The 25,707-nt window shown below is 40.0% G+C and overlaps 1 protein-coding gene across 4 annotated transcripts in view; it reads right to left on the bottom strand.

Moving 5' to 3' along the window:
* The window catches only part of rasal2 (RAS protein activator like 2), a 93,162-nt gene that overhangs the window by 26,085 nt on the left and 41,370 nt on the right, over positions 1-25,707 (bottom strand). For 3 of the 4 annotated variants that reach the window (XM_042427746.1, XM_042427745.1, XM_042427744.1), the window contains exon 4: positions 4,037-4,143. In XM_042427746.1, the coding sequence (XP_042283680.1) occupies positions 4,037-4,143 (107 nt within the window). Of the gene's footprint in view, positions 1-4,036; positions 4,144-21,100; positions 21,198-25,707 lie in introns of those variants that run through there. The other variant, XM_042427747.1, reaches the window with a different exon arrangement.

The following is a 25,707-nucleotide window of genomic DNA, read 5'->3' as shown; positions in this document are numbered from 1 at the left end:
GATCACTCTGATCAAACCCCCTTCACAGTTTGTGCTCCACCTATCAGATCCTGTGTGACAGTAAACGCCCCGCCGCCGCCGCAGTAGCAGAGCCGGCCGGGGGAAGAGAGCGGCCTCATTTCCTGAGATATTAATATCCTCAAACACATCTCCCTCCTGTCCTCCCCCACAAACTCCCCCCAGACTCATCGGCTCCCGTTAAAGCATCAGAAGAAGAGAGACGGACTCCTCAAACACGTCCAGAGTATCTTTAAACGCTGATAAACCGGGCGGTCGAAGCTATTGATCAGGATTATTGCTTCTCTGGATTAATGAGCAGGATGATGACAGTCTGGTGTGGAGAGCAGCGAGCAGACGAGCGACTCCCAGCATGCTCTCTGCCTGTATTTACTGTATGAAGAACGGCTCTGAAGTCTGACAGAAACTAAAAATACTCCAGCTGAAGCCTCGACACACAAACGCTGCAACAAGTAACAGTAAGAAACTCGGAGCCGTTAAAAGATTATTGATGATGCACTTTAAACTCTGGCAGGCTGAACGTGTGGAGACGCCAACTAACATCAGCAGAGTCCTTACATATTATCAAATAAAAATCTTCATTATTACTCTGTGTGCCTCGTAATCCTGCCAGCGTTTATTAAAAATATGTTTCATTTCATTTAGTGTGAATATGCACACTTCTCTGCGCCGTGGACACGCCCCCTTTTATTGGTAAGCCTATAGACACACGACTTCCTGATAAACATCATGAGTGACGCGTGCAGGCGGAACGATAACGTTACGAACATCAGCAGTACCTCAAACCTGTACCGGAGTATCTGCAGTACTTGTTAGAGGTGTTACCTGAATACAAATACAAATACTGGGTTTTATATGAATATTTGTTTTATACAAATCCAAAGGGACTCTTCTCCTTTCCACAAAGTTAGGTTGTAAAAAATAGGCAATAAATGAAAAGTGCAAAGCAAGAATCACCTTTGAAGTTCTTCTACATGTTACAGGCTGTGCTGTCTGTGTGTATTAATAAGCAGAGGTCTGTAATGATGATCTGGAGACTCCAGTTGGAGACCCGGTGTGAGGACCTCCTTCATAAGGTTGTTTATTCATAAACACTTATTGTAATTTTCTAAAATTAAAAGCGCAATAAAACAAAAACAGGATTTTTACAAATAATTCTGCTGCCTCAACAGACACAGACTCTCTGCTCATCTTCAGTACTTGTGTAAATGTTCTTCCCGCCGCTGGTATGATATTATTTTTAGGATCATACAGTCCGGCTGCTTCAGCACAAAACCAACATGAACGTCAGCTGGAAGCAGCTGCAGCTTCGTCTGCTCCATAAATAAAAGGTTTTGTTGCATTACAGCAGAATAAAATCATTAATGCTGATAAGTTTCTGTCTCCAGCTGATCGATCATTTTCATTATTGATTAATCTACTCATTTTCCTATTTGTGTGTCACTTTTTTAAATGTCTGAAAGCTGAAGATAACACATGACTTAAAAAATGACTTAAACAAGTGTTGCCAATTAATTAATCAATTAGTGGAATAATTGTTGCAGCTCTAATATTCATATTCAAAAAGAAAACAATAACTATTATTGATGATGTTCGTGCTGCTCTATACAGGTGAGTGTTTATTGAACCCTTTCATGCATTAATTATTATTTATTGTTTATTTTTACTCTTAAACAAGTGAAAAATCATCATCAGTAACTTTTTTTTTAATATATTGAATTATGAAATGTGTCCAGTGTAGTGGAGACCATGCATCCACGGAGGAAAAACTGATTTATATATATGTTTATATATATATTATTTTATTACTAAGAGCAACAGGAACATTAGATAACAATAGAGAGACCCAGGCAGTGGACAGATGTATTTACAGTCACAGAAAATAATGTACAAGAAAAATATTATTAAAAACTTGATAAAAGTATTTAAATCATCTTATTTAGTTAGATAAATAGTTTCCTGCGTTTCCTCCGCCATGTTGAGTTTATGATTTAATATCTCAAAAACCTAAAGCTCCTTCACTCTGCTGCAGTCAGACGTGCTGATGACCTCTGATGACCTCTGACGACCTCTGAGAGCCGTTAAACATCCGTCACACAGAAACACACGCGGTCACGTTCGGCAGCCGAGGAGGATGATGAGACGTTTGGAGTCTGTCGGCTAAATATAGTTCAGACAGGACTGACTTACTGATGCTTTTATATAGAAGACATGAAACACGCAGTACTCTGATTACTGCACGCGTCAGTGACCGACACGTAATCACATCATGTGTTAATCAGGTTTTCCTGCATTATGAGTCTGACTGATAATCAGATGAAGACATTTACATGACAATTTATACAGACGGAGTGTCGCTTTAATTGGGTTATTTTCTGTGTAAATGCAGACAGCGTTTCTGTCTCTGAGAGAAGATTTAAAACTACAAACATCATCCGGCTGTTTATTAAAGACGACTGACATCCTTTTTTCCATCTGCAAGCTTCAAGGACACGTTGTAATCATACTGACTGTTACAAGATCCCTTCATAACGACCTTACCATTTAAATGTTCATCTGAAGCTTCAAATCCAGTAGATATCTTTCAACGTTACAGTCTTTTTAGTGCCAAAGTTCCTCTTTTTGTTACTATACTTCCACCTGCAGCTCAACAGGGAAACACAAAGACTGTAAATGTGTCAGATATCCACTGATATGACTAACTCAGACTGATGAAGCTGAATAGAAGCTTCACACAGACTTTTAAATGCACTGAAAGCACATTTGAAGGATCTTTTAATATCCAGTATGAACAGGAGGAATGATTACAGACACCTGACTGCTGGTTTAACACACTGGGAACACTGGGAACTGGTCCTTTAAGATCAGAGTTACAGTGAGGGATCCTGAGGGTCAGTTAGATGTTCAGGTCTTTATACGTTACTGTACTTTTGATCTGGATTTGATCTTTACAGGTGAAACAGTTCATTAATTCAGTCGGTTGACAGAAAATATAATAATTATTCTGCAACAGTTTTGATTGCAGATGAACAGTTTTGGTCTCTTTTCAAACTGTTTCTGCAGCGTCTCTTCTGTTTTACAACATAAACTGGACACCTGACTGCTGGTTTAACACACTGGGAACACTGGGAACACTGGGAACTGGTCCTTTAAGATCCTAAAATCCATCTGACACTTGGATTATTTCAGTTAAATACTTCTGGTATAAAGTTTGTTGGTTCTGAATGGAGATGAGCTGCAACAATTAATTAATCGACAGAAAATTAACCAGCAATTATTTTGATAATATTTTAATTGTTTTGAGTATTTTTTTAAAGAAAAAACACTAAAGTTCTCTGATTGCAGCGTCTTCAATGTGAATATTTTCTGATTTCTTTAGTCTCTGACAGTAAACTGAAGATCTTTGAGTTGTGAACAAAACAACACATTTGAGGACGTTAACTTGCACTTAAGGAAACACTGATCAACATTATCGTCACCAATTACCAAATAAACAATTAATCGATTGATCGAGAAAATAATCTACAGATCAGCGGCTACACAGCGTCGCTGCTAACATGGAAAAAACGTGGAGGATAAATAAAACCTTTGTGTGGAAATTAAGCAAACTGAAAACTGATGTAATGACTTGATATTTATCAGACTGATCATCCAGAAGAACGATCGATCATCAGTGATGGAACTCGATCGTTTATTCAACACTCACATATTACAAACTAAAGACGCCAACAAACTCAAATAGAGGAGAAACATTCAGTGTTTTTAAAGTGTTTTAAAGTTTGTGTTTCAGTTCGTTTGGCTGATTAATCTTCTGCCTTTCTGAGAATAATTACGTTCATCAGGAAACATCTTTATAAACTGAATCTTTGAGTTCTGACTGAAGACGTCAACTTGAACTCTGAACTCTTGACGTTTTCTGACATTGTACAGACTATCAGACAACAGATGAACAGATATTAACGTGTTTCAGGCGTGTTTTTGTCCTTGTGAAGCAGGCGTCGTGTCGTCTGTTACTCACCGGCACTTTGAAAGGTGATGAGTTCGGATTGTCGACGGCGACGCTCTTCTCTGCGCTCCCGACGCCGGAAATACTCCTCCTCCTCGGAGATCGCTCCGAAGACACTTCTGCAAAGACAAAAGAGACGCACAGCGACAGATTAATCAACCTCATCATCATCATCATCATCATCATCATCATCATCATCATCATCATCATCAACCTCTGAGCTGTCAGACTGAGCTGGACTGATGGAGGACAGACAGACATGGCGGACGAGGTGTTGATGCTGCTGAGTTCAGCTGATCTGCTTTCATACTTCAGGAATAGTTTGAGTGTTTTTTATTCCTCAACTTGTCACTTTTGGTTTTAGAATCACAGAAATGTTGATTAATGTTCGTTGTCCTTATAAATAAAGAAATCAAAGTGGACAAAAACCTCTTCAGGCTTAAATCTTTAAGAGCCATCGAGGCTTATTAGCCGTGTTGAACTATTGTTCCTCTGCTGGAGTATAAACTGCAGAGACTCATCGACAGACGTTATCAATACTGTTTAAGATGCTTTATGGAGTTTTCATCTTTGTTTGTCTTTGAGGTCTGACAAACGTGTGAATGAACTGTTTACATCCATGTTAACCACCGTGTTACCACCACCTGTAGATCAGTGACGGAGGTCTTCAGGGGTCGGACCGGGTCGGGTCTGTGTGTCAATACGTCCGATCAGAACAGACCTGAGTGTTTATGGTGTCAGCTCTGATCATGTGATCACGATCACGGCGGGAGAAGTCAAAAGATGATAAAAACGTTTAACAAGGAAACTGAAGTCAAACATATTTTTAGGAAAATCAGTCGTCTGTTAAACAAAATTTTGAATTCTTGGAATTTGATTCACAGATTTTACATTTATTATTAATTTATATTAAATAAAATAAAGAGTCTTGTCTTCTGTCTGTATCGTCCAGAAGGTTTTATTGGTGGTTCAGGTGGATTTTCAGTTATTGTGTGTTAGAAATTTGTGTTTGAAGCACATCAACAAATTATTTTTTGTTTCTATGATTTCACCGTCATTCTTTGGGCTTTATTATATAATATAGCTGCTGTTTCCCACAGTGGCTGCCTGTTAATTGATCAAATTAATTGATAGAGCATCTTCTTTGAAAATTACTTTATGCACGTCAGGTTTCAGGTAGATTATCTGTGGGTCAGTTTCAGATCAGTGAAGTGTGAAACCATCAACAGGAACGTGTAACATGTCACTCGTTTGCAAAAACAGGAATCACCAATAAAAACGTTGCTCCACAGCAACTACTCACGGTCAAAAACTGCACAGGATACCTTTAACCTATCAACCAGTTAGCAACCAAACTAACCAGTAAGCCACACTGGTTCACCACAGATTCTTTTTCCAACAGACATGTGGACCTTTCAGAGCAGGAACAGCACCGCTGCAAATAATACAAAACACTGACGATGGTTCTGGTCCCAGTAAGCATCGTTCAGTGAGCAGAGCCTGGAACTGGTTCAATAAATGTAACACAGTCATCATTAAAGTTAGTAATTCATGTGAGAATGTTTGTTGTGAAAAGGATCTATCGTGTCACTACATCACCAAACTCCCAGCAGCATCTCACTGGGATGAACCAACCTCAATGTGACCTGAGACTGCTGTTAGTCTCACATCAGATCCTTTTCAACCAAAAGTTCTAGTTCCAGTCACTTTGGAACCAGAGGAACTAATCTCAGGAACTAAACCTGGAACTTAAAGTCTCTGTTGTGTTTCCACCACATCTGAGGAACCAGCTAGAAAACCAAAACCAGCTGCAAATCAGACCTACGAAGAATTAAAAGGTGACGGCGGCGCCTCAAGCACAGTTTTCACACACGACTCAGATTTGTTCTGTTGTTCTTTGTATTTACTGCTGATGAGTCGGATGTAACGAATGAATAAAAAGGAGAAATGCAGCGTCTGTGTCCACAGTAAATCATCCGCTGAGTGTTTGATGTTTTTATTTCTGCTTTAGAACGAAATAACATGAAACAATCAGAAAATAATGTTTTACTTCCTTCATTCACTGGCTTTGTTCTTGCTACCGCTGCTCCCTCTCTGCATTCACTCTCTAGCTCGCTTGCTCGCTCTGTCTTGTTATGAATGAAGTGGTTAACAGGTTGAAGCAGTGTGTGTGTGTGTGTGTGTGTGTGTGTGTTTGACCAATCAGTGACGGTCAACGATGCAAACCCCACCCTTAAATTTCCTGTACTTTTGGAAAGTAACCCCCCCCAGCAGAGACCTCCAGTTCCTCCAGTTCCTCCGGTGGAAACACAGCTCAACATACCAGTAACTCCAGATATCCTGAGTTACTGAACAAGTCTGACTTTAGTTAGCCAAATGTGACAAATCTAAATTTCTGTCACAAAAACATTTTTTCAGTTTTGGAAACTAGATTCACTAAAAGGAAAAGGTTCCTGTTTTTAAATGCTTTTATCATCATCAACAAATCTCTGACAGACCATAAATCAGCTGAGGTGTAATCTGTGTAACCTTCACCCTGATGCAGCTTCTTCCTCTGTTCTACACGACCTTACTGTTGTCGAAAAACTTATAAATACATTAAATCAGAGCCAAACTATTTGCACTGTGATCAGATATTCCTTCTTTATGTTCCTGAGGAAGATGAAGGTGAAATAAATAAAATCAAATCGTTGCAGCGCGCCTGTGTCTCTCAGGTTATTTCCGCTCAGATCTGATGAAGTGCAGCGACCTCCTGCCCTGCTGAAGATCCCGGGAGTAAAGATGCTCAGTAAATATTTGATCCATCTATGATCATTAAAGAGTCGGGACAAATGTGACTGCAACATCTGGAGTACTGCTCTGCTGTCCATGAAGCTCCTCAGAGCTCAGTCGCCCGCCATCAGTCACTCTCAGGTCTCTCTGGCTCCGATCCACATCCATCGATTTTAAAAAGATAAATTTAGACCCTCTAACTTCCTCTCCAGCTAACTCGACATCCACCTCGTCTGAGTTTGTCTCTGGAGGCCCGAGCTGCTCTTGAACCGGCTCTTGAACCTCGGCTGCCTCCGAGTCCGTTAACAGCTGCTGGGACGCTCCTGACGGCAGACAGGAAGCTCAAAATAACTCCTCACCTACAAACAGCAGCAGCAGCTCTACATGTGGCCACACAAGATCTCTGGAGCTTTTCCAAGGGATCAAAACACTCCCATTGGAGGAGGTAAGAATAATAATAATAATAATAGTAATACCTTTGTTTATATAGCACTTTTCAAAGTGTTTTACATAAAATTAATATTAAAACAAATAGTAAAATCAATAAAAAGCAAGTTTAAAATAAAAGTGACCAGTGTTTAGGATTTAGTGGCATCTAGATGGTGAACCTACGGTGGCCGCGAAACTCACAAAAAACACAAAAGGCCCTCTCTAGAGCCAGTGTTTGGTTTGTCCGTTCTGGGCTACTGTAGAAACATGGCGGCCTCCGTGGAAGAGGATCCGCTCCCTCTGTGGATATAAAGGCTCATTCTAAAAGGTAACAAAAGCAACTATTCTTATTTTTAGGGGATTACACACTAATTAAAACATACTTATATTCCATCCAGATCTCCTTAAACACATCAGTCCTTTAAAACAAAACCTCCCTGATCTCCTCCGGCAGGTCGTTAAACACCTGAGGGGCCCGAACAGAGAAGGTCCGTCACCTTTAGTCTTCAGGTTGGAGTGATGAGCGACCAACCAGCAGGTCAGCTATATATATATATTGAGGAGTTAACCTCCCTACGAGCATTAAAAGTGATCATTCAAATATTAATATCCACTCTGAGATGGATTAATTAATGTTGTAATCGTTTCTCTATGATCCCCGCTGCGCAAATTCAGATTCAAGTCTGGAGCGACCTGATTAAAGATTAAGTTAATTATTAATCTGACCAGACATGATGTTAACTCTCAGTTTCTCACAGTTTTTGATGCTCAGTGTTACGGACACAATTTGGTTATTTGAAGAATATCATTAAACCAGCAGATAGAATCATTATTAACACACAATCTACACAGTCAACAGTTTCCAGATCAACACTGAAGCAGCAGTGACTCAGTGTGTGATGATCAGACAGCAGCTCAGCACCGTGTGAACTTCACATGACTGTTTCAGACGGGATGGAAACACACGAGCGTTCTGCCTCTGCTGCTGCTTCTCTCTGCAACAGGAAAACATTCAGCTCGACTGTAACGGAGACACAGCGAACGCAGCATGCAGCAGTTTATATCAGCGTTTGCAAAGTGCAGGATCAAGTTCCAGCTGCAGGATGCAGGATAGCCTGCCTGCGTGCATGCAGCGCCGCGAGGAAGCCGAGGACAAACTTTCATGCACGTCCCCCCTCTCGCTTTGCTTTCTGATACGAGGATTTGGCGAGCAGCGAGGAGAAGAGGAGTGATGATGGACGACGGACCCTTCATCACTCCTCTTTTTTTTTTCTTCACTGCTGCCGCCGTCAAAACAGAGCGAGGACAAAGTTGAGCCAACATGCCGCAGGAAGCCAGGTATGACAGGTCGGTCACATGACATGGACAGAAACACACAGAGAGAGAGAGAGAGAGAGAGAGAGAGAGAGAGAGAGAGAGAGAGAGACGGTACCTCGATCGCAGCTGTTCCCCATCATCTGAGGAGAGGACACACACACACACAGTCAGACGGGATTGGCCGGATGAGCCACCACCTGTCAGCCAATGAGGTTAAGCTGTAAACGTCCGTCTTCGTCCCATGAACATCCTCGACTTGGCGTCCGACCTGCCTCTCCCTCCTCAGCACCGCATCCTTCCCTCCACCTCACATCCTCACATCCTCTCCTCCTCCTCTCTCTCCACTCAGCAGTAATCTAACCCTCTCTCTCTCTCTCTCTCTCTCTCTCTCTCTGAGCAACGAGGTTTTACCGCATTTATTCAATCAATCCCTCCAACTGCACTCCTCTCTTTCTCTCTACTCTCGCTCCTTCCTGGTGTCTTCCTCCTGTCCTCTCTCTCTCTCTCTCTCTCTCTCTCTCTGCAGACGCTCCTCTCTCGCTCTGCAGCAGCCTCTCTCTCTCCTCCTCCTCCTCCTCCTCCTCTTCTTCTTCTCTTCCTCCAGAGCTACAGGACGCATTTATCGCTGCGCTCAGAGGATAATTACTAAATAAGTTTCCTCTCAGCCGGCTGATGTGGGACACAACTCTGGGGTCTTCTGCTATTAACTGTGTGTGTGTTCATCATTTAATGTGCAGCCAAACCACAATCATGCTGCAGCTAAACAATATTTTAATTATTGTTAGCGAGTAATCTGATAATCAGTTTATCTATCTTGTGTTGTTTATATATGTTCAGACTCATCCAGTCAGAATAGTTGTCAGTTTTCTCTTTATGTTGCTTTATTACATGTTGTTTATTATACATGAACTGCCCTCAGGATAAATACATAAATAAATAAATATTGATACATTTACATTTACAAGCTGCTTATTTAGTCTAAAAATGAGCCTCTTTAATCGATCTCCTCGATGTTACTGAACACTGAAACTCTACCGGATGATGTAACGATCCTGCAGGTTTATATTCTGACACCAGTTTACGTTATTTACGCTTCGTTTATGGGGAAATTTCTGATTTTGGCAGACGGCTAAGAATACTACGATACCCATGAGCCTCGGCTGCTGTTGTTATGGAGAAGAAGTCAATCAGAGCGTATATGTAATACTGTCGATTGTTGTTTAATTGAAGCGCCGTGTGAGATGCGTCTCAGTTGTAATTACGACTTCAAAGTTAAACCTGCAGTCTCTCTAACGGCCAGCAGGGGGCGACTCCACTGGCTGCAAATGGCCCCATTTAAATTAAATCTGACAATAAAGCAGGGTTGGTTGGGTAACGTAAAGATGGCGTAACCCAGATTAACAGAGTATAGTCACTATTATGTAGTAGTTTTAAGCATGTTTTTCGTTAGCGAAAATTAGCATTAGCATTATCACAGTCAACCACAGACGGCACCGTGCTAACCAAGCTAGCAGCTAGCATTAGGGATAGCTCCACCCTCTCATCCAAATATGGTCACTTCTGGCTCCAAAAATTAAAGATGGCGACGGTCAAAATGCCAAAGTCGAGGCTGCAAACCAATGATTGACGTCACGCTAGCTGCGTTCATCTTTCTTTTCTTTTTTTACAGTCTAAGGTGTGAATGCCATTTCTAAGTCAGAATTTCCTAATCGTAAGACAACATTCAAGAGGTTTTCACAGGAAATGTATCTTTTTTTTTTTTGATTGAGGATACTTAATTCAATGTTTTTTTTGAAGGACTTTCAGACCTGCAGGTGAAGAGTTGAACACTCAGAAATATTCCAAACCAAGCAAACATCAGGTAAGTTCAGAGTCTTTAGTCTCCCTGAAGTCAAAAATGAAACTACTGAAACAAACAAACTGCATTCAGACCCGCCCACTGATGATGTCACTTCCCTTCCCTGTGGAGCAGCCGTAGGCGGAGCATCTGATGAACGATTAATGTTTCCGTCCATCACAGCTGATCTGCGGCAGAAAACGGACGCTGCAGCTTTTTATGTCTCTGACTCGACTCTGAACACTGAGGCTGGCGATGTGTTCAGGTGCTGTGGGAGTTTTTTGTTTGAAGCCTGTTGCAGATTTTGTTTTGTTGAGGTTTGGGGTTTTCCACAGTGAGAGCCTGAGGCTGCTCACTTCCTCCCATCTCAGATGTTTTGATAGCTGGGAGAGATGCTGGAAGAGACGTTGTGGTGCCGAAATGTTTTGTGCAGAACAAAAACAACATTTAAAGGAAAACCAGAGGTTGTTGGCTTACCGACATGATGGTTAGTAGCAGCCAATTATATAGCAGTTTACTACTGTAAAAGTACATAAGTATTATGAGCTTGATGTAGTTAAAGTATTGCAGTAAAAGTACATAAGTATTCTGAGCTTGATGTAGTTAAAGTATTGCAGTAAAAGTACATAAGTATTATGAGCTTGATGTAGTTAAAGTATTACAGTAAAAGTACATAAGTATTATGAGCTTGATGTAGTTCAAGTATTGCAGTAAAAGTACATAAGTATTATGAGCCTGATGTAGTTCAAGTATTGCAGTAAAAGTACATAAGTATTATGAGCCTGATGTAGTTCGAGTATTGCAGTAAAAGTACATAAGTATTATGAGCCTGATGTAGTTAAAGTATTGCAGTAAAAGTACATAAGTATTATGAGCTCGATGTAGTTAAAGTATTGCAGTAAAAGTACATAAGTATTATGAGCTTGATGTAGTTAAAGTATTGCAGTAAAAGTACATAAGTATTATGAGCTTGATGTAGTTAAAGTATTGCAGTAAAAGTACATAAGTATTATGAGCTTGATGTAGTTAAAGTATTGCAGTAAAAGTAGTGGTTTGGTCCCTCTGACTGATATATTATTATATATGACATCATTAGATTATTAATAGTGAAGCATCAGTGTTAGAGCAGCATGTTACTGTTGTAGCTGCTGGAGGTGGAGCTAGTTTACACTACTTTATATACAGTTAGCTAGTTTAGTCCAGTGGTTCCCAACCTAGGGGTCGGGCCCCTCCAAAGGGTCAGCAGATAAATCTGAGGGGTGGTGAGATGATTAATGGGAGAGGAAAGAAGAAAAAACAAAGTTCTGATACACAAATCTGTTTTCAGTTTTTGGACTTTTTCTCTAATCTTTGATTTTTGCTGAAATATTGGATCATTTGAACATTTATTGAAATGAAAGCATGTGAGAAGTTTAGAGGGAAAAATCACTATTTGGTGGAGCTGTTAACAACTCATAGACATGTGAAATGTGACCCCGACTACACACTGCTTTTTGTAAGACGTCAAAAGCCAAAAAGGTTGGAAACCACTGGTTTCATCTTTAACAATGTGTTGTATTTTAAAAGCTTGTTATATTATCCATTGTGTCAAATCTTCATCTGAAAAGTAACTAAAGCTGTCAAATAAATGTAGTGGAGTAGAAAGTACAATATTTCCCTCTGAGATGTAGAAAGTAGCATCACATGGAAATACTCAAGTAAAGTACAAGTACCTCAAACTGTACTTAACTGCAGTACTTGAATAAATGTACTTAGTTACTTTCTATCACAACGTTTAAATCTTCTCTACAAACATGTCATGACGTTGATATTTGTGACACAGGGAATCAAACCAACAACCGTCTGCTCTGTGAGTGTCAGTGTGTTCAGGGTTAACCTTCCTCCTCCTCCTCCTCCTCCTCCTGCTGCTGCTGCTGGTAACGAGATATTGATCTGAGGAGACTCGTCACGGCTCAACCAATCAATCGTTTCGGGAGGATTCAGAGACTCTGTGACCTTCACAGACCAGGACACAGTCAGACTGGAGACCAGCAGCACATCCCATAGTGATCCAGATGTTTAACATCGTTTAACGACGACATGGAAGACTGCAACTAATGATCAATTTCATTATTGATTGATCTGTTGGATCATGAACGACAAAGAAAAGCTGCAAATCATCATATTTTAGACGCATTTTTTTGGCATTTTTGCTTTAAATAAACAAAATATTTGATTATAAAAATAAAGATTAATTACTTAATGTTGTTTTATTTTATTGCCAAAGATTGATCAATGTGATCACTTAACAGATAAAAAAGAAATAACTTCAGATAAAGACAAGAAATAATAAATCAAAAAATTAAAAATATATAAATATAATAAAAATAAAACATTACATTAAAAACAAAGATATAAAAAATGTAAAATAGAATAAAAATTAATTTAAATTAAATTGAAATGCTGTGGACATATTTTACTACTTGTTTCTTCTTTTCTTTATAACTATAAAAATAATAATAATGATAATGATAATAATATAATTAATTAGTATAATCCTTCCGCTGTGATTGGTGAATGTCAGTATTTTATTATTCTGGTGAGTATTAATGATATAGAAGCTGATACTGTGTTGATATTCTATATTTGTCTTCATGTTTAGACTCAGATCAACAGTATATTGATCCGCTGAGTATTGATCCGTCATCACTATCAACACTGCAGGGTGAAGCACTGTTTGTTTGTTTGTTTGTTTGTTTGGTTGAGCAGCTGATTTAGAGATTAATAAAACTTTTTTAAACATGAAACTAAACATGTGTGATCTGGTTTAAACGTCTTCAGGAGGAACTAATGAGCTAATGAGGGGGGACGGTATTCACAGACGGACTGACAGGTTGTTAGTTTTCTTCATCAGACCTTTAAATGTCTCCTGTGTGTTTATATTATATTATATCATGTGAATATGTGCAGAGAAATATGAGAGACATGTTTGGATGTTTGTCCAGCAGAGGACGCCGTCATGTTAATATTCACACTGTTGATAACTACAGCTCAGGGTTTTAAAAGATGCGTTTACATAATAAATTCATAAATCTACAGTTCTGTGCAAAAGTAAACAGAAACTCTTCACACAGTTGACAAAACAAACAAACAAACAAACACTGACATGTTCATACGGATCAGAACCAGACGGACAAACATCCACATTCACTTGATGCTGTATTACAGAATCATCAACTTAACTGTAGATAGACTGTAGTAGGTTCTATAGAGAGCTGCACATCTGACTCTATTTACACTGTATACACATTTATACACAACATTTACACCAGCAGCAGCAGCAGGTAAAACAGCGGCCCGTGGACCAAATCTGGCCCTCTGGGAAATATATTTGGCCTCCTGACAGATAAACCTTTAATGTTCCAGATGTTTCTGTTCCACAGCTGTAGCCTGTTCAACCATCACACAAACAGTTGGCAGTGGAACAGAGACGGTGTGCTGATGACAACAACAACAACAACAACAACAACAACAACAACAACACCAACAGTACTTTCAGTCAGCCATGAATGAAGCAGATCACAGAACGTCTCCAGTCTTAAACAACAACACAGAACATTTATCTGTGAGTCGTTTTTAGCCGAATGAGCTTTAAAATAAACTGTTAGCCGTCATTTATTAACGACATCAACCCTGAACAGAATTATAAATCAATAAGCTGCATCCTTTAATAACATAACTGCTGCGTCCTCATATACACAATAAATATAATATATAAATATACAATAAATAAACTGATGTAACTTGTTGTTTCTGCTGGAAGGTTTTACTGCTGTGTGTCAAATCAGCTGCTGAGTGTCGGTAAAGTTCAACATCATCACTAAATGTAATGTAATGTCTCCTCTGTTGACTTTATATGAAGTTTACTGATAAATAAAAATGAGTCACTTTATCAAAGCGTCTTCACTTTACTGTCAGCGCCTTAAACTGTTGCACAATACTGTAGATCAGCTGATAGATCAGCTGATATATCAGCTGATTCTCTAAACTGTCAGGGATCAGCTTTGTCAGTCAGGCTCTAATATATTGATGAGTACATATATATATATATATAAACAGTATATTACTGCTGTGTATACATATATACTGTATATATACTGTATATCACTGTGTGTCCTGCTGCTCTGCACCAACCGGCTGAGACTAATTCCTGGGAGACACAGTTCTCAGGTAATAAAATGTGTCTGTTCCTGCAGCTTTCACATTCATTTTCAGGTTCTGTAGTTGTCGAGTCGGGTGGAGGGGGTGGGGGGGGGACGCTGCTAAAAATAAGTCAGAGAGTCAGTGGTTTAAAGTTACTAAAGTACATTTACTCAAGTTCTGTACTGAAGTACAATTTTAAGCTACTTGTAGCTCATTGACTGGCTGCAGTTATTGAGCTACTTTGCATAACTACAGATCAAAGTTGTACATAAAACAACATTATATAAACTGTCTTGTTAAAGATGAAACTTGTGACACTTTAGATCAGTGACGTCATGACGACTGGGCTGGACGTGTGTGATCAGTGACGGAGGCTGTAGATGATATTCATAATGTTCAGTTCAGATAATAAACAGCAGCGCGGGGTCGGCGTCGCTGTGGACGTGTTGCTGCAGGTAAAGGTGAGCAGGTGAAAAACAATGCAAACACTGTTCACAACTGTCACTGTACAAACTCATCCAACAGGAACATGAGCTTCCACATGTTTGATCGGCCAACAAATCACGTTGCTAGGCGACGACCAGCTGTTAAAAGTTCAGAGCGTTTCTGCGTTCGGACCCAAACGTCACACTGACACGACAACGAGCCTTCAACTAACGAGACGCTTTATAATCTGATCAGATTATTACATTAAATTACAAGGATGAAATGTTCTGATCAGTCACTGATCTTTACAGAGTACGAAGCAAATCACTCAGATTGATCAGTTGATTAATAATTATCAATATTTGCCAAATATTAAATGAATCGCCGACTATTTTGAGGCTTTTTTTGAAGAAGGAGAAGAAGAAAACGTCCAAATTCTCTGATTCTAAATGTGAATATTTTCTGGTTTCTTTAGTCTTTATGACAGTAAACTGACATTTGATGACATCATGTTGGACTTTATGAATCAAACAACTAATCAAGACAATAACTGACAGATTAATTGATAATAGAAATAATGGTTAGTTGCAGCTTTAACTCAAATCTTTTTCAGACAGTGAAACAGTGAAACTGGAGCAGCAGTGAATGATGTGCGTCTGTTATTTTCTATATAATCCTACAGAAGATGGATGTTTGTCACTAGAGATAAACAATAACACACGTAGGTTTTAAATAGTTGAGTATAAAGACGCAGTAAACGGAGGAAGACTACAGGCTCCGACATGAACATGTGGTCTGAGCATCACCAGCAGATGATGAAGTTTATATCACACAGACCCTCAGATACATAAAGTATAATATATAATATTATATATATGCAGTTGTTGATGTGCTGCCTGTAAACACAGATTGACAGTAAGCAGGTAAACTGTTGCTACCTGTCTAACCTGGTTATTTAATCTCATGTAAACACAACTCTGAGCGTGGGCGGCGCTCTAACACAGGCCGCTCTGTGTTTGAGCAGCGAGAGGGAGGATGAATGGGAGGGTGTGATGTCATCGCAGAGCAGCGAGAGGAATGCTGGGAATGCGGCGGCTGACACACGATGAACTCTCCCACCGAGCGGACACACCTGACACGCTGGAAACGCCGACACAAACGCTGATAATCTGCTGATGAAAGAGGCCTTTTGTGTTCAGACTGTCTGCTGCGCCGGGTGGAGCTCCGACACCGGCGGGTCGAGGGTTCAATTCCCTGAGAGCTGCCGGGGACGCGGCGGGGCGGCGGCGGCGAAGATTAAACACTCATCAGTCTGAACTGAAGCTGATGTTGATGTTCTTCATCTACAACATCACAAACAGGAAGTCATCAGCTGATATCATGTAAACATGTCACACTGTTACCGTGTGACAGGAAGCACCTGCAGGATTATATCTTATATATTAATGCAGATTCATCTTCATGCTAAACATGCAGTTTACAGTCCAGCTGTGTTATAATATCACAGCTGCAACAATTAGTCAATCAAAAGAAAAAGAATCTGCAGCTGTTTAGATCAAGTATAAATGTCAAACATTTCTTGCTCCGGTTTCTCAAATATGATGATTTGTTGCTTTGGAATTAAATATCTTAAGTTTTATCAGACAAAACAAAACATTTGAAGATGTTACGCAACGATTAATCAGTTAAACAACAAAGTGATCTGCAGATTAATCAATAAAAAGATTAAAAAATAATCATTAGTTGCGTCGCTGCATCATATTGTTTAGTGGAGAGCAACGTTCAACAAGTGAATTAAATCTTCTACTTCTAGTAAAAAATAAACGTCCTGCTTCGGTTACACGTCATCCTCCGTCAGCTGACGTTAATATACGACTAAATATGCGACGTTTTCTCTCAACGTGATGAGAAACTGTTTGTATTTATGTTCAAAACGTTGATACTGAACAACTTTCCGCTCATAAACACACCTGAAGTAAAATATCAGTAAAAGAATCTGCAGCAGTATCAAAGTGTTTGTGGTCGTGTTCAGTCAATAAATAACAGAATCAACATGATGACCCGTCCTGTTCTCAGCTGTCAGCAGATTCACGGATCAGCAACAAACATTCAAAGAATTCAATGTAGAGAGAGAATGAAACCGGTTGTGTTTGTGTGGCCGCCTCCTCTCACAGCCTCACATTCCTCTGAATGTATCAGTGTTACTACTGAGGAGCAGCTTCTTCCCTCCAGCTACACCGTGACACCGCCTGCAGGAGGCGTTCAGGCTCACTGCTGACTGTAGGTCAACACACAACAAGGAAAAACACACTTTAAAGGATCATTCTGCTGATTTTCTATATTTGTCTTCATGTTTGGATCCAAACCAACAATGAACTGATCTACTAACCAGTACTGTGTTTGTATCAAAGCTGATATACCTGATTAAAAACACGTCTCATGAAGAGTTTGGTCACATTAGTTTGTTTAGAAACTAGGGATGCACGATATTGGATTTTTTGCCGATATCCGATTTGCTGATATTTAGATTTGCTTCACAACCTGTTGACTTTATACTGAAGCTCTTTGAGAAATTTATAATGTAGCACAAAGTGTGAAAACACGCTTCAAGCTGCTGCAACGACTACTGACAACAAAATAAAGTTTAGTTTTTTATTAAATACTCAAAATAATCCAAAGATTCTAAACTGAGTAACAGACACACAAGACTTCAAGCAGAAACTACCAGCAGATTATTTCTTCAGTGACGTTTACGACTGATCAAACTCACCAGAGGTCCTGACTGGAGATGTGCTGTATCACAGTTATAAGTTTATCACAGTAAACTGTATTATTGCAATAATCAAAGAGTCTTAAAATCCTACTTTTAGTGGTAAAATACAGTGAAATGACTTGACGCTGTGATTCAGTGAACTGGTCTGAATGTTGCAGCTCTGTTGATTAATATTGACAGTTTAAACACTGAACAGACAGGATCTCAGAGTCTATAAACACTCATTTATAAGCACACAGACCATAATAACAGGAAGTCTATACTGTTTACTGCAGGCAGAGCTGACGCTGACCAACGAGGAAGAACGTCTGACATCTGAACGCAGCAACTTTATCAGTTACATAAACTGAAGACTGAGCAGGTTAACCAATAGAAAGCCGGACAGACAGGAACCGGTTCTCTGGTTATTCTGCCTCAGTGTGACCAGTGTGACCAGTAGGAAGGAACAAAACCACTGAGGAAGACATCAGAGCTGCTCTGCTGAAAACAACAACAACCACAGTAATGATGGTGATGGAAACGGTCGGCGGTATTGATACCCGTGAACGTTTCATGGCGGTGAACCAGTACATCTCTGGTCCAGACCCGGAGAACCAGTCATGAACAGACAGTCTGACATCCAGGACCAGTCTGTCAACCAGCTCTCATGAAGCCGCAGAGTGTAACAGAAACCACATTTACAGCCTCAGTTAGAGAGGAAGAGCAGCCTGAGGAGAAAAACAGCTTCGTCACTGCTGATGAAGCTGATGATACGATGCTACATGAGAAACAACGACTCAGATCTGTCTGTTCATACTGGAGGTCGACCATCGTTACTCTGAAACATCTCAACAACTACTGGATCCATCTGGATTCATCTTCCTCAGAGGATGAATCCCTCTGACGTTTCCTCCAGGATTTAAACTCTGAGTCTGGTTTCATGTTGACCAGAGAAGATAAAGAGATGAAATATATCCAGAGTAGAAGTTGAATGTTCTTCTGTCACATCAAACCAGGAAAAACCCAATCAAATCTAATAATAAGAATAGAATGAAATCAAATTAAAATCAATAAATAAACAGCTTGAAGTTCTGAAGAATATCAATAAAGTTTAAAGCCGCAATGATTAGTTGATTAATCGATTAATTGCTAATTATTAAATAAATTGCCAATTATTTTGATAATCAGTTCATCTCTGAGTCATTTTTTGAGAAGATTTTTTCTTAAATGTGAATATTTTCTGGTTTCTTTAGTCTCCATGACGGTAAAATGAAGATTTTGAGGTTGTAGACAAAACAAAACATTTGAGGACGACATCTCTGGGAAACTCTGATTGACATTTTTCACCATTTTCTGACATTTTATGGAGCAAAAGACTAATCAATTAATCGAGAAAATAACCAACAGATTAATATATAATGAAAATAACTGTTATTTGCAGCCCAGTCAAGTTGTGTAAATGGTTAATATAAAGCAGGTTATATTCGTAGCGAATGAAAACAGCGGTCTGTTCCTTTAAAAGGACGCCTCATTCAGTAAACTGGAGACACAATGATCTAATTACAGCTGAGCCGAGGACAGCTGCAGCGCCGCGGTTCAAACCAACCGCCATCAGCATCCGTTAATAATGAAGCAGCCGAGTGCACGCAGCCGGAAGACTCAGAGCGACAGAGACGACGCTGCCGCACCACTCACAGGAGAGAAACACCTGAACGCCATCAGACCGCAGCTGTCTGCAGGTCAAAGGTCATCTGACACAGAGCAGAAACTTTCACGTCGTCATAGTTGACTGAGAAACTAAACGATGTTTTTGGTTCATGAGAGGAAACGAACATCTCAGTGTACAGTAAACCAGTTAACCATTTATTAATGGGCAGAACATTAACTGGCAACTCTTCTTTATAATTGATTTAAAAGACATTCACTGTTCTTCTACAAAGTGATGATTTGATGCTTTTCTTTATATTCAGTAAACTGAATATTTGGAGTTTTGTTGGTCATAATAAGATTTAAAAGACGTCAACTTTGGTTCAGGAAATTTATAAACAGCATTTTTCTCTATTTTTGACATTTTATATACAAAGCAATTATTGGATTAATCTGAAAAATAAACAGCAAATTAATGGATAATGAAAATAATCATAAAGTAAAGATAATCAATCACCAACCAGAACCAAACACACATAAACTACTTTATCAGAAATAATCAGCTGATCTGAGAGGAACTTTAAGGCTATAAAGACTATAAAGTTTATTTTTGCAGTAATAATGTCTGAAATGACAGCGCGTCGCTCGCGGCGATGAAGCTCCACTAACATCTGAAACATGACGAGGAGACACAACTACACTCAAACAAAACGATGGTGAACAACTGGTTTAATCATTAAAGGATCATTCTGGTGATTTTCCAAACCAACGATGAACTGATCTTTTAACAAGTATCGGTAGGTAAGAGTCACCTCTTGACTTTGTTCCTCATTGTAAAGAGTTTTATTATAAAGTCAACAGGTTGTTTCTGCACATGCTCAGTAGCGTCTGCCAGACACAGAACTACTCTCCAGAGACTGAAAACATGATGCTGTTATTAGTCTTTGGAGACGTTTCTTAACAAACTAACATGACCAAACTCTTCATGATGAAGGAACATGTGACCCAGAGCAGCGGTGTGACTCACTGACCTGTTTTAATCAGATATATCAGCTTTGATACAAACACAGTACTGGTTAGTAGATCAGTTCATTGTTGGTTTGGATCCAAACATCAAGAAAAAATATAGAAAATCACCAGAATGATCCTTTAAACAATGAAAAGTTTTTAAAAAAGTAACTAAAGCTGTCAAATAAATGTAGTGGAGTAGAAGTATAAAGTAGCATCACATGGAAATATTCAAGTAAAGTAAAAATACCTCAAAACTGATCCAGTACTTCAATAAAGTTACTTCCCACCAGCCTTCAGGTATTATAGAGTAGAAAGCAGAGTATTAATAAGTAAATGTGTTTCTTTCCTGAGCTGCGGATCACTTTGTGTATCCAGCGCGTCACTTCTGATCACTTCTGATCCTGATCGATAACTGTCCGTCAATAACTGATCGCGTCGATCCCGCAGGACGCTGTTAACTTGTACATACCGATCAGATGATTTCTGACTTCAGTCTGAACTTTGAACGAAACAAAACGAAAAGAAAAATGAAACGTTTTGTTGAGAGAGAGAAGCGGCAGGTTCGTGCAGGCGGAGCCTCCACACCTGCAGTCCGGGCAGAGTGAGCGGACGGCCGGCTGCAGGCTGGACCGCTGCCCGGTGAGAAACACCCGGAGCTCCGCTTTCTTATTATCAAAACCTAGTTAAAGTAACGAAGACTCACCCAGAAAGTCCATCAGCGCAGCAGAGAACTCATGTTCACTTAGAGTTCACCCTCATTCACTCATTCACCCACTCACTGTCAACACACACACACACACACTTCCGCCCGGACCGTCACAATAAAAGTCACAACAAGGAAACTGTGATGCTGAAAATGACGTCAGCCTTACTTTTACTTTTTAAAGTAGTAATTTACCATTTTATAGTATTAATGTTACATCTGCCTTTTTTAAAGTATTAATACTACATTTACCTTTTTAAAGTATTAATACTACATTTACCTTTTTAAAGTATTAATACTACATCTTTTAAATACATTTTTGCACAGAAGGAGGACTGTGGATTTTGTCCTCCATCACTTCCATTGTAAGGTCATTATGAAGGGATCTTCTAATGGTCAGTATGAACAGGAGGAATGATTACAGCAAGAAAAACAGCTGTAATGTTCATTTGGGCTCCTGACTGTCGGTTTAAGAGACTAGAATAAACTGTGAACTCGTCCTTTAATCAGCAACATCTGAAAACCTGCTGAGATAATTATTTTGTGCAATGAACCACTGAAATACGACTGACTGCACCTGTAACTGTGAATTCTCGTACAGCGCCTGGAAGTCCAGATGTTAAATAGAGAAAACTGAGCTGTCGACTGCTGTGAAGGTGTCACCTGTGCAGGTTGAGTGAAGGTTTTCACACACAGATCAACTTCCTGTAATCAGTGACCTTATCATGACCTCCGGTTTCAGTATCAGTCCAGACCGTCCTGCCACACCGACACCAGAGCGGAAGAGGAGGAAGAAAAGGAAGAGGAAGAAGAAGAAGAAGAAGACGACGTGCTGCAGGCGTCTCAGAGCTGAGACTTAATGAGCAGTCAGTCAACACTGTAATCAGTGGACTGAAATTACACCTCAGCTACTGTCACCGCTGCTGCTGACTGGAAATAACAAGAAGTGGAAGCAGAACAACAACAAGGGGAAACAAGAAGGAGAAGAAGAAGAAGTGGTCAATAAAAGGGGTTTAAGTATCCTGTTCACTTCCTGTCTGACTTCATTCACTTCACAACAGTGTTAACATCTTTCAGCAGCATAACGAGACATTATCAAACACTCCAGAATACCAGTACGAACTCAGGATAAACTACAAAAAGAACCAATAAAAACTGGTGTTAAACCCAGTATACATTCACCATTAAACCCGGTATAAATCTGGTATTAAACCCAGTATAAATCCAGTATCAATCCCACAATAAATCTAGTGTTAAACCCAGTATAAATCCAGTATCAATCACAGTGTATATCTGGTATTAAACCCAGTATAAATCCACCATTAAACCCAGTATAAATCCAATAATGAACCAGGTTTACATCCTGAGTTAATCCCAGTACAAACCCAGTATAAACTGGTTGTCAGAGGCCTGTGTGTGGGCAGACTGGGCAGATTAACATATAAATAACCTGCTCCCCCCTCGGCTGGTGGGCGGCGGGTGAGGCGGGGGGGGTGAGGGGGGGGATTAAGGAGGTCAGTGAATGAATGAGCGTCTCTGTGGCTGAATGAGCAGGACGAGCAGCGAGGGAAGTTTCCATCAATCTGATAACCGATCAATCGATTAATGACTGCATATAGAAAGTGAATCAAACTATTTCTACTTCCCACGTGTCCTGTTTGTTTAGCGGTGATGTAAACCCTCCCGAGACCCCTGCAGCTCTGGGTGGGAATCCCCTCAGCCCAGGCGTCCCACTGGGGGCAGCGGGGTCAGTCCGGCTCCTTCAGACGGACGGACGGACACTGGACGCTTTGTCCTCAGACATTCCCCAGCCGCAGCGGTCCCACGCTGCACAGCAACGTTCCCACACACAGCAGCAAAAATTACAGGCTGCATCCCAACGCCTCATTATAACCAGCAGGGACAAACATCCACCTGAGAGTCCGACTGAGTTATGATCTGTAATGACGGACTGAGCAGCCAGAGACTCAATCTAAACTCCCCGAGACACTTTAACAAGTTCCACAAACTTCAGCCTCATGTGTTTAAAGATGAACTGCAGTGATTTATTCCTCTTCAGCCAGTATAAATCTTCCATTAAACCCAGTATAAGTCTAGTCTGAAACCCAGTATAAATCCTGCATTAAACCCGGTATAAATCCTGCATTAAACCCAGTATAAATCCTGCGTTAAACCCAGTTTAAATCCTGCATTAAACCCAGTATACATCCTGCATTAAACCCAGTATAAATCCTGCATTAAACCCAGTATAAATCCTGCATTAAACCCAGTATAAATCCTGCATTAAACCCGGTATAAATCCTGCATTAAACCCAGTATACATCCTGCATTAAACCCAGTATACATCCTGCATTAAACCCAGTATAAATCCTGCATTAAACCCAGTATAAATCCTGCATTAAACCCAGTATAAATCCTGCGTTAAACCCAGTATAAATCCTGCGTTAAACCCAGTTTAAATCCTGCATTAAACCCAGTATAAATCCTGCATTAAACCCAGTATAAATCCTACATTAAACCCAGTATAAATCCTGCATTAAACCCAGTATAAATCCTGCATTAAACCCGGTATAAATCCTGCATTAAACCCAGTATACATCCTGCATTAAACCCAGTATACATCCTGCATTAAACCCAGTATAAATCCTGCATTAAACCCGGTATAAATCCTGCATTAAACCCAGTATACATCCTGCATTAAACCCAGTATAAATCCTGCATTAAACCCAGTATAAGTCTAGTCTGAAACCCAGTATACATCCTGCATTAAACCCAGTTTAAATCCTGCATTAAACCCAGTTTAAATCCTGCATTAAACCCAGTTTAAATCCTGCATTAAACCCAGTTTAAATCCTGCATTAAACCCAGTTTAAATCCTGCATTAAACCCAGTATAAATCCTGCATTAAATCCAGTATAAATCCTGCATTAAACCCAGTTTAAATCCTGCGTTAAACCCAGTATAAATCCTGCATTAAACCCAGTATAAATCCTGCATTAAACCCAGTATAAATCCTGCATTAAACCCAGTTTAAATCCTACATTAAACCCAGTATAAATCCTGCATTAAACCCAGTTTAAATCCTGCGTTAAACCCAGTATAAATCCTGCATTAAACCCAGTATAAATCCTACATTAAACCCAGTATAAATCCTGCATTAAACCCAGTTTAAATCCTGCGTTAAACCCAGTATAAATCCTGCATTAAACCCAGTTTAAATCCTGCGTTAAACCCAGTATAAATCCTGCATTAAACCCAGTTTAAATCCTGCATTAAACCCAGTATAAATCCTGCATTAAACCCAGTTTAAATCCTGCGTTAAACCCAGTATAAATCCTGCATTAAACCCAGTATAAATCCTGCATTAAACCCAGTATAAATCCTGCATTAAACCCAGTATAAATCCTCCTGTGATTGGTTCCCTCTGGGCGACGCCTTCCTAAACTTTAAGACATGTGACAGGAAATCACTTTAAAAGCAGCTCAGCGTCTCTCAGATTCTACAAACACGTTCATGTTCCTGATGAAATCCATCGATAGATTTCTGGAGTGAAAGAATTGTGCAGTAACTGCACTGTTGAATTAATTTTTTAAAAGGTATTTTAGAAGACATTTAACATGATAACAGTTAAACGGGGCTCTTCTTCTTCTCTTCTCCTCATCACTGACAAACAGCAGCAGAGCTGAAGACGACGGTGAGGAAGAACATGATGTGTGAAGGTTACGACTACACATCCATAAGACGTCGCAACGCTTCACTGAGTCCACGGCTGATGTTCATAAAGAAGGTCGTGGTCAGAGCGGCTGCAGGTGACGGACAGTAATGACAGCAGGGATGCACGATATTGGATTTTTTGCCGATATCCGATATGCCGATATTTCTAAGGCTGTAGTCTGCTGGTCGACTGGTCGACTGGTCGACTGGTTGGTCGATATGCTCTCGTCCGACTAAATTCTCATTGGTCGAATAATCTCCGTGTTACTTTTAGAAGAAGAAAAGTGCTACATCAACAGCTTGATTATTTCCTGCGGCGGGAGGGACAGACTAACAAATTACCTGTGAAAACAACGGGGGTGTATTCAAAACACCCCCGTTGTTTTCACAACTTTGAACTCGCCCAACCTGATGGAGCCTGCTGGGTCTAACTGTACTCAACGTTTACTGAACGGTTACTGAATCAGCGTTTCTCCTGTAATAATGTCAATGAACCCCCGCCAGGCCAAAAGATATTTTTTAATGCCAAAAATAACGCTAAATATCGGTAGCGAGCGTAACTCCGTTTAGGAATAGGGCAGCGCTTAGTATGTTTGCGTAGCGAGCGGGAAAGAGCGGCGGGAAAGAGACGGTGGATGCGAGTGGAGCAGAGAGAGATGCCGATATATACACATATTTTTACCAGCTGGCTGAGGAGACTATTATGCGTTCAAGCATAGATTGAACTAAGAATGATCAAGAAAGACAATATATGAAGGAAGAACTGAGGAAGACTGGAGTTCAGGAGCTCAGTGTTAAAACTTTAATGAACCTGCCAAGTGGGAGCAGCAGTAGAGTTTTCATTGAGTTTATTAGACAGACAGGATTAATGTGTAGGATTTAATCTCTGGTCC

Source organism: Thunnus maccoyii, chromosome 12, assembly GCF_910596095.1.
Source record: "Thunnus maccoyii chromosome 12, fThuMac1.1, whole genome shotgun sequence".
Classification (NCBI taxonomy): domain Eukaryota; kingdom Metazoa; phylum Chordata; class Actinopteri; order Scombriformes; family Scombridae; genus Thunnus; species Thunnus maccoyii.
Note: the sequence above shows the minus strand (reverse complement) of the source record. Positions and strands in the feature narration are given on the sequence as shown.